This window comes from Enoplosus armatus, chromosome 20 (assembly GCF_043641665.1).
Source record: "Enoplosus armatus isolate fEnoArm2 chromosome 20, fEnoArm2.hap1, whole genome shotgun sequence".
Classification (NCBI taxonomy): domain Eukaryota; kingdom Metazoa; phylum Chordata; class Actinopteri; order Centrarchiformes; family Enoplosidae; genus Enoplosus; species Enoplosus armatus.
This window is the reverse complement of record NC_092199.1, coordinates 13,249,197-13,259,022: the sequence shown is the minus strand read 5'-3', so window position 1 is coordinate 13,259,022 and position 9,826 is coordinate 13,249,197. Positions and strand designations below refer to the sequence as shown.

The 9,826-nt window shown below is 43.8% G+C and overlaps 1 protein-coding gene across 1 annotated transcript; it reads left to right on the top strand.

Moving 5' to 3' along the window:
* Window positions 1-324: 324 nt before the first annotated feature.
* Window positions 325-9,556, top strand: usp42 (ubiquitin specific peptidase 42). Its single transcript, XM_070926872.1, has 19 exons — window positions 325-368; window positions 1,870-2,119; window positions 3,059-3,265; window positions 3,430-3,540; window positions 3,765-3,864; window positions 4,359-4,426; window positions 4,525-4,595; window positions 4,712-4,794; window positions 4,915-5,026; window positions 5,142-5,282; window positions 5,680-5,780; window positions 5,941-6,106; window positions 6,209-6,459; window positions 6,505-6,961; window positions 7,070-7,152; window positions 7,319-8,425; window positions 8,902-9,209; window positions 9,317-9,380; window positions 9,503-9,556. Exons 2-18 carry the CDS (start codon window positions 1,879-1,881, stop codon window positions 9,376-9,378), a joined length of 3,669 nt encoding a protein of 1,222 aa, XP_070782973.1. The 5' UTR covers window positions 325-368; window positions 1,870-1,878; the 3' UTR covers window positions 9,379-9,380; window positions 9,503-9,556.
* The last annotated feature ends 270 nt before the right edge of the window (window positions 9,557-9,826 follow it).

Here is a 9,826-nt window from a genome sequence, read left to right as displayed (position 1 = left end):
TCTATTTATAAATGGGCATTTCAGCATAAATATAGCAATCTGTGCTGTCAGGGCAATCTGACAGTCTAGTTTACAGCCAAATTATTGTGCTGGAACCACTTACAGTACAATTTTATAGGTATAAAGCACACATTGTTGGTTGTACATCATGTACACAAAGGTCAGAGGTGTGTACATGCGACGGATCTTCCCGAAACACGTTCCTCGCAGAGAAACGGCGGAGCGAGCCAATCAGAGACCTCGTTTCATCGCAGGTACCCGGATGTACCCGTGGGGCAATTAGCTACGTCATTGTTCACCGCCGGACACCCGCTGGAAATAAGGAATGGATTTACAACCGCTATTAACGTATTAATAACAGATTCCAGGTGAGTGTGTTGTTGCTTTTACGATTGAGTGGCACTTTAACGGTGCAGCCGTACTATTTTAGCAGGCCTGAGCCCCTGCGATTTGTTGTAGTAGCCTCACACCGGTTGTCTGTCATGTCGGAACGAGCAGCGCAGTGAGCACACACAGCCGCCGGTGTCGAGCCCCTCCTTTCCCAGCTAGCTAGACGTCCCGTTACTCGGGCCCACGCATTGTAAATCAAATCTATTTCGAAGTGGAAACAGAAAAGTGCCCTTCGACATTTATAGTAAATGGTTATGTTACTCTCCGCCATGTCAGTCAGCTCTCATCGTGCCGAGCTAGCTAGCAGCGTTAGCATCAATATTGCCGCACGAGCGCCGCCGCACGTAATGTTAGCTCCGTTCGGTAGCTAAGTGTTACGTTCGCCGTTTCCATGGTGTCGATGGCTTCGAGAATCGCACGCTCCTCGTTAATCACTCTGTTCCAGTCTTCGTCAAGAAAGGTGAGCTTTTAATCGGTGCTCCGTCGCCCATAGGAGCTAACAAAGGTTTAACGCGTGTTTTATTGAGGTTCAGCGGCGCTGCGTGTTAAAGGCCTAGCCGCCGTCTGTTAGCCAACGTGAGCCAGTCTGCCGGAGCGGGTGGGAGGGAACAGCTGCTGTTGTAAACGTGCTTCCGACCAGGAAATTTCCTCAGTCAAGTTTTTAAACTAGCTAGTAGCCAAGGTTTACTTGGTAACTTTAGCACGGCAAAATCATTTTCATGTTAGGTTTCAGAAGTTGGCCGATTTGGGTATATTCAAAATAGAAGTTAATACCTTGCCAGTGTTTTCTGACGTTTTCGTTTTAAAGGGAGCCTTGCAAGGTTCCTATATTAGTCATAATATACAATGCTAGGTATAATAATAACATACCACCAGAGTTCAGTGCTGAGGGATTCAGCTATCTCAGACTGCTCCCACTAAGTTTGGGTACTTTTTTATATTAATAATCTGCTATACGTTAATGTGCTCTCACAGTGTAGGGTATCCCTGAGACAGTGAATAGACTTTTCTTCTGTTCTTGATTTTTCGAATATAGTGAAAACGTATTTTTTGTCCTTTAAAATAAATACTTACATTATATTCTTTGCTGTTACTATAGGTGATAGTACAAGATAAGCGTGAAATTAGATATTACGATGTATTTGACTGCATTTTGTAAGTGATTATTTGTGATAAATAGTGATACTTTGTCTATGGCATTTAGTGGTTGTAATCTAAATGTACTGTAATGTTATCCAAGTTAGTTGTGGGCGATACGATGAGAACACAAAGACATGTATAATTTAGTGTGCGTTTCGCTTATGGCTCAATATTTGAATACAGCTTCTCAAGATCAAAGCTTTTAGGTTGTGTCATGATGTGCCACACAGACAGGTGTGTCTCCAACAACAGAAATGGAAAACACAAAACCTTGGACTTAACCTGTATTTTCTGCTGCTCATAAAGTTATATACTTCTGTTTTTTTGCCCCTCATGCAGCAATGAACAATGACCATAGTTGACAGATCTTCAGAAAAGTCTGACCACGAGTCAGTCGGGTGCAAGCGATCTCCCTTCACCAGTGGTGACGTGGGGATGGACGGCAGCTGTTCCAGCAGCTGGGCCATGGGACCCACCATGCCCAGTGACTCTCCGAGGCTGAAGGCTCCAGGAGGCTGCCTGGGCCCAACGCCTGGAGCTGCAGTCTACAACAGTACACCCTCCTCTGTGGACCGGCCCAAGGAGCAAGGTAGGAGCAAGGGCTTTTATCAGATGTGTTTTTACTGCATGTGTATTGAAAGCTGGGAGAAAACTATTTAGGATGTTGGCTGGTTACACATATTCCATTGCGTGCAGACCCAGGCTCAGCCAAGTTATACTCTCTGCCTTACCCTTCATTTATCCCTCACACAGTAGACACATGGAAGAGTTCCCTGACCTATGTTGTCAAACAGTACAAATAGGTTTGCATTTCAGGCGAATACCATTAGTCAATATTACCCTGCCTATGTTGGAAATGCTGATGTATACTTTGTTAGGGCTCATAACAAATGCAGGTTTAAAACAAAATCTTTTTCAGACATATTGTAAGGTAATTAAGTAGTTTTTACAGAATAGACCATGTTCCTAATTGCCAAACGTTGTTGAATTGGCTGTATGTAGTGACGTACTCTTGCAAGAAAATTGAGAACTGTTGTGCTGTAATTTTATATGTGAATAATACAAAGCTGCGCTAATGAAGCAAAACTCTTCTGCTACTGTTTCTGTAGGAGAGTGTGACACAACTGGTTTTGTGGGTGTTGTGTTGCTGCTTCCACTCTACTTTCATTCATCCAGTTACATAACCAAGCCAGTTTTGAATTGAGACCATGATCAATCACTTGAGCTTGCGATGCAGTTGTTGTTTTGACATAAAGAGCAGCCTGGCTTTGGCAGAAACAAAAGAGAAAGCAAACTGTCTTGTCTTTTCTCTTTCAGCTTATTTTACAGTCTTACTCAGCTGTCAGAATCACATTATATAACAGTTTAGACTCATCGGTATGACTGTAAGGTCCTGATGTTCCTTTACTATGTGTCAGTATGTACTAAGATAGGCAATGTAAAATATGTACAGATACTTGTTGATGTCCTTGACCAGGCAAATGCATTGATTCTAATTTTAGTAATGATATTTGCTCTGTGTGTCCAGTGATAAGCAGTGATGACGGCATTGACTTGCCCCAGAAGGTGCTCTTCCCTCCAGAGCGGCTCAACCTAAAGTGGACCCAGGTTCACCGCATTGGTGCAGGCCTGCAGAACATGGGGAACACCTGCTTCCTCAACGCAGCCCTGCAGTGTCTCACCTACACCCCTTCATTTGCCAACTACATGTTGACACGGGAGCACTCTAAAACGTGTAAGTTAGGGTTTCATTGTACGTCTTTGCACCAAGGAAGTTCTTGTGTAATTGTACAGTCATGCAATAATTATCACATCAATCTTTGGCAGTATTTATGAGCTGCTTTCTTGCCTGATTCATGTCTGACTCATCAATGTTTTGTCCATCTGTCCCTGCTGCAGGTCATGAGCCGGGGTTCTGTATGATGTGCACCATGCAAAATCACATCATTCAGGTTTTTGCCAACTCTGGGAATGTCATAAAGCCCATTGGTGTGCTCAATGAACTCAAAAGTAAGCTCAAACACTGAACCCTTTTTACAAAATGTTTACCTGAAATGAATGACAGGAGGCGCTGTGTGGCTGTTTACCTTTTTAATTTTGGAGGGAAATGTTGTGGTTGGAGTTTGTAGTCTGCTGCTAAAAGAATTTTTAACTTTGCATCTTTGTAAGTGTGATATAATATCAACTTCTTATATGTGTAATATTTTGTTTTTTGTTTTTTCCCCCCCACACAGGGATTGCAAAGCACTTCCGCTATGGAAGCCAGGAGGATGCCCATGAGTTTCTGCGGTACACAGTGGATGCTATGCAAAAGTCCTGCTTACCTGGAACCAAGTAAGTTTCAGCCATTTACAAAACCATCATATGTTTACCTAAAAAGGTTGACACCATATTTTTGGCTTTCCAGTCTGGCTTAAATGTAAATCTATATGTAGATACATTGAAGTATTCATGTTTTTCTGCTGAAATGCATGAAATCAGTGTAGAGCCATTGCCAAGGTTATGTACACATATGAAGCCTACATGCATAGATAATAGATACACTGGGCTGACCATTGTGGTCAGGGGACTTTTAAAAAGGGATTTGGGGAACTTTAAGTATCTTATTCTGTAGTAACAGGTGGCCTCTCAACTAATTACTCTTGCTCTAATTCCTCCCTTTCTCAATATGTTGTCTTGTCAGACCCAAATCAGAATCAGAAATACTATAATACATTTTTTTCTCTGAACCAATATAATCTTTGTTTTTGGGATTAATAAGGAAACCAGTCTGTTATATCAGTACCCTTATTGGTTGTTTTTCATCCTCATATTTATCTTTGGGACAGATTGGACAGGCAAACGCAGGCAACCACTTTCATCCATCAAGTATTTGGCGGGTATCTAAGGTCCAGAGGTAAACTATTAGTGTTTCTTTGTTTCTTCTACACAATGTCAGGGTTTTTTGTTTCTTTTACAGCTTTGCTAAAATAAACTCTGACTTTTCTTTTTCAGTTAAATGTTTAAACTGCAAAGCAGTCTCTGATACATTTGACCCTTTTCTGGATATTACTCTGGAAATTAAGGTAAGACACAGTTCATTGTCACTTGTGGGTCTCTGTTTTACTGCAAATATGTAGCCAATTTTTTGGTTTTTGCAAGGATCTTAACAGTACTGAAATACGATTTTCTCTCTATGCAGACGGCTCCCAGTGTCTCCAAGGCTCTGGAGCAGTTTGTCAAGCCAGAACAGCTGGATGGAGAAAACGCCTACAAATGCACCAAGTAAGTTGTTTGTTGACAAAAAGAATTCAGCAAAGACGAAAGAAAGAGCCAGTGTTTTATTTGTCTGTTTATTTATATGTCTGATTGCCAGCTAACGAACTGAACATTTGTTTTTCTTAGGTGCAAAAAAATGGTCACAGCCTCAAAGAGATTTACCATCCACCGCAGCTCCAATGTGCTCACCCTCTCACTCAAACGCTTTGCTAACTTTAGTGGAGGCAAAATCACAAAGGTACCACGACATGTGTGGACTGTAATATCCAGAGCCTGGAGTTACCTGTAATGCATGTGTTTTTATTAAGTCAATATTTCAATGTAATATTAATCAATTGTTTTTGGGTCCTCAGGATGTGAAATATCCAGAGTACCTTGACCTGCGGCCCTTCATGTCTCAGTCCCAAGGGGACCCCCAGGTCTACGGGCTGTATGCTGTCCTGGTCCACTCTGGATTCAGCTGTCATGCTGGTCACTACTTCTGCTATATTAAGGTACTGCTTTGGAGCACTGTTCTAATCCATTAGGACGCTGCTGCCAAGTACACATGCACACATTTGTCTCTCCAACACTCTCAATAACTCTCTGTAACAGTTTAGTTCCTACAACAACTCCTGCTCTTAACAGCCTGAGCTCTTAACTTAATAATACAGAGAGAAATGTTTTTCCAGGTCTTAGTGTGAGTGCATACGAGAAACACAGTATTTATATTATGTTATAATACATATGATAACACATTTATATATGATGATATTTGTATTTGACAGTCAAACTTTCTCAACCTTTATTATATTTAACACTTCAAACCCAATTCAGAAACTGAAACTGAGAGAAGTAACATTTCATTTAGAAAATATGTTAAAACCTGCCAACTGTTCTGTCGTGTCCCAGGCAAGCAACGGGCAGTGGTATCAGATGAACGACTCCTCTGTGTCTGTCAGTGACATCAGGTCTGTTCTCAACCAGCAGGCCTATGTCCTTTTCTACATCAAGTGAGTAAATTAAAAATGTTCGGCCACTTTTTATTTTGTAGAGAGTCTTTTTAATGTCTAAGAAACGTTAAAAAGTCTTGATCCTTAATATGAACCCTCTCATTCAATGAACATTTCAAATGTTTCCTGTTGCTAACGTCCCTTTCTTTTGTGTCACCAGGTCCAGTGATGTGAAGAAAGCCGGGGACTACGGCCACATGAGCCATAACCCAGGCATCCCTGGTCAGTCGTCTCCACGACCGGTGGTGATACCACGCATCAACACCACCATCCAGCACAACAACATTGGCTTCATAGGTCCCCAGCTGCCACCACACATGACCAAGGTACTGCAGACTTGCTTACATACACATTTGAATGTTATCAATTTGAAATATATAGCCAGTGTTTGACCTAGACACTCAAACAACATGTTCTATCCTCTTCAGAGCACTCTCCACGTTAATGGGAACGGATCTCTGAGGGACTATCCAAACAACTCCAAGCCCAGCACCAGCAGCAGTGTTGTGGGAAAACCTAGCCATGGACTGGCCTCCTCCTCTTCTTCTTCTTCTTCTTCTTCTTCTTCTTCTTCTTCTTCTTCCATCTCTCACTCAATCAGCCGCCCCACAATGATCCCAGACCATGACAAACGCCAGAAGCTTTCATTCTTCATTGGACAAGGCAAACCAAACCGCCCGTCCTCCTCCTCCTCCTCTTACAGCCAGCCGTCCTCTGCCAGCAGCAGCAGCAGCAGCAGCAGCAGCAGCAGCAGCAGCAGCAGCAGCTCCTCCTCCAGCTCTCTATCCTCCTCGCAGTCTACCTCAGACGTCCACTCAGACATTCGCTTTGTTCCACGTCAGCTGAACCACGTTAATGGCACATCTTGCAGTAACGGGGATCACCACACTGGAGGGAATGGTGCATCGTTCTTGGTGCCATACGGCCAAGAGTCTTCAGAGGAATCGGACCCGGAGAACTGTGGCGCTCTGGACAACGGCCGTTTAGCCAAGTCTCACCTTAATGGAAACAACAGAGCAGGAGAGGTCTTTGAGAAATCTCCTAAAGCCACCAACGGAGAGTCTGGAGTGCACCACAATGGTAACGGATTAAATAGACCAACCCATGGCATCTCTAAATCCAGTCAGAATGGGCACCATTACGGACACCACAAAGTGAATGGACACAACACCTCTGATAAAGTAAATTATACGCTTAGTTTTTTTTGCTATCTCTTCATAATGTATTGATAACTTGAAACAGTGGTTTTGTGTCTAATTTAATAACCATGTCTTGTTTTTGCTCCTCAGATGTCTGGCAGTAATCATGGCAGTTCAACCTCTGTGGCTACTGGTGCTGCTAATGGACTCGACAGTGAGCGTAGTCAAACAAGGTGAACTTAGCTCTCTATTGCCCTGTCAACCACGTGTGAAGCAGTTAAAAAATCTTCTTTGAGTTTGCATTGACATTTACATTGTTTTTCTCACATTTGTACACAACACCTTAAGTGTGATATAAAGCAATATTTACATGCTTGTATATTTTGTTTGTTTTTCCAGCAAAGAGGCACATACTTCTGCCTCATCTCAAGCCAGTTTCTCTCAGAGCATCCATCCTGCTGCCAGTGAAAGCCAGCACCTCTCCACTCCTGACACAAGGGCTAAATCTGTGTCTGAACCACCGCCTCAGCATACAGCATCCTGCGCTGTTAGCTCTCCACCTTCAGCTACTGCTACAAAGACCCACACATCTGTCACATCTAGAGAACCTGCTTCCTCTTGCCCTGCAGCCTTATCCACCCCGCCAGACTGCTCCCAAAGCACCAACGGGACCTCGGCAGCTCCACAGAAGGTTAGTAGAAGTGGGGACGAAGCAATGGATGTAACAAAGACCAGTGGTCCATCAGCAGGGACTGAAGGACGTACAGATGCTAAGGAGCAACACCAGTCCAAGCCCAGTTCTAGAGGCAATGAAGGACAATCTTCCCGAGACAGGGAGAGAGACAGACTGCACTCTGACTGGAGCAGAGACAGGGAGAGACAGTACAGGGACAGGAGTCAGGAGCGAGAAAGTGACTGTGATCGTCATCGGTACAGACGGGACTACCGAGATAACCACCGCCATCGCTCGTACAGGGATCGATTGCCTCCTCATGATCGTCACTACAGGGATTCGGAGTCTGAGCGTCGCTGGGAGCGGACTCTCCACCACCCCAGGGAGCGTGACCGTGACAGGTGCTCTCACCATTACCACCACTACCATCACCACCGGTCCAGAGAGGACTGGGACCGTGAGCGGAGGGGACGTGGTCATCCCTACCGAGAGGAGTCTCATAGTCGCTCCAGGAGGCAGGAGGAGAGTCGAGAATCCCGGGCGGTGAAGGACAAGAGCAACGGCAGGGAGAGGGACTATCACCAGTCAAAAGAGGAGACTTCCTCGCCTGCCACAGTGCCAGAAACCTCCACAAAGTCCAAGGCCTCGCCACCTCGGGCTCGTCTCTCCACACATGAATCTGCTCCAAGCAAGGAGGATCAGAATCACAAGAGGACTGCTGATCCTCTGAGCAAGGAGAGGGATGACAGCTCTGAGACCCGGCGCTCTAAAAAACACAAAAAGAGCAAGAAAAAGAAGAAGTCAAAGGATAAGGAGCGGCACCGTGAGAGCGGGTGAGTAACATTATCTTTGCCGCCATGCTGCATGACACTTCTTTGTGTTTTGTTTTGGATAGTAATATTAGCCTTCTTGCACAACCATTCAGTGTTAGAAGATCACCATCAGTTGTACTTTCCTCCATTGTAAACTAAATTGCATAATTTAATTCTCTTTTTAAGGCTGAAACAATTAATCAATTAGTCAATCCAAAGAAAAAAACTTTTTTGATGAATTTGCAATTCATCATAGTACACTTAATATTCTGGGGTTTGGGACTTTTAGTTGAGAAAACAAGACATTTGAAGAAGTCACCTTGGGCTCTGTGATGTCGTGTTGGGCATTTTTTTCACTTTTGATATTTTAATCAATAATGGAAATACTCATTGTGAGTTGTAGCCCTACATAATTTGTCTTTAGCTGATGACAGCCTGATACCACAATTTAGTCGTGTATTGAGAATAATCCTGGTGTGTTTTCCGTCTTCCCCTAGAAGCTCCGATGTGGATTCAGACAGAGTCACTGAAACAAAAAAGAAGAGGAGGAGGCGGCAGCGGGACAGCGAGGCCGAGCAGCACAGCCCGGGAGCAGCGAGGAGCCACAAGAACAGGAGCAGCGAGGAGAAGGAGAGCCGCAAGCGACATTACTCTGACACCAAGGACACTAAACATGACAACGGTCTTTCGCCAGAAAAACGCCGGCGCACAGACCGCGCTGATTGCAGCAGTGACCATCTGCTGCCCTCCCACCACACCTCACCCACAAACGGTTTAACTCACCGCCATCTCAACGGATACACAGGTACTGCAGGATTTTCACATTCAAAGTCATCCTCAAAAATCACTAAAATGCTGAAATGCATGCTGCTGTTGAGCTTGTCGATTTACAGTGTTGATCCTACTTTGTAGGAAATGGTTACAGTCAAACCAATGGTGACTCCCACGGATTCTCCAGTGGCTTGAAACACTGACTGTGAGTGGGCGCCCTTTTAATGATCATCACAGTATGTTCTAGTACAGTCAGTGCTAATAAACAGTAGGAACTCTTAGCTCTGCAAATAGATTAATATGGAGGCCTCTTCTTTCTCGTTTCAGACGCATCAACACCATTTTAACAACAGCAGAGGAATGACATCAACAAATTTTTGACGTGGTGCTTCTTCATTGGGAATATAATGTATTTTTACCACAACTGAAGTGTTTTAAATGTTCAGAAATCTTCCTTTTTTTTAAGGCATTGATTTGTTTGCCGTAATTCTCCTAACTATGGTTAAAAAAACTGTCACCTGTTGAACAGTTATGATGAGAAATATTAATATATACTTGTATGAACACAAAGCCTGGAGCTTAAACATCTCAACTGCTGCTCAGTGGAACTCAGGACTTGAAAACTTGTTAACACCCATCACGGATATCCAC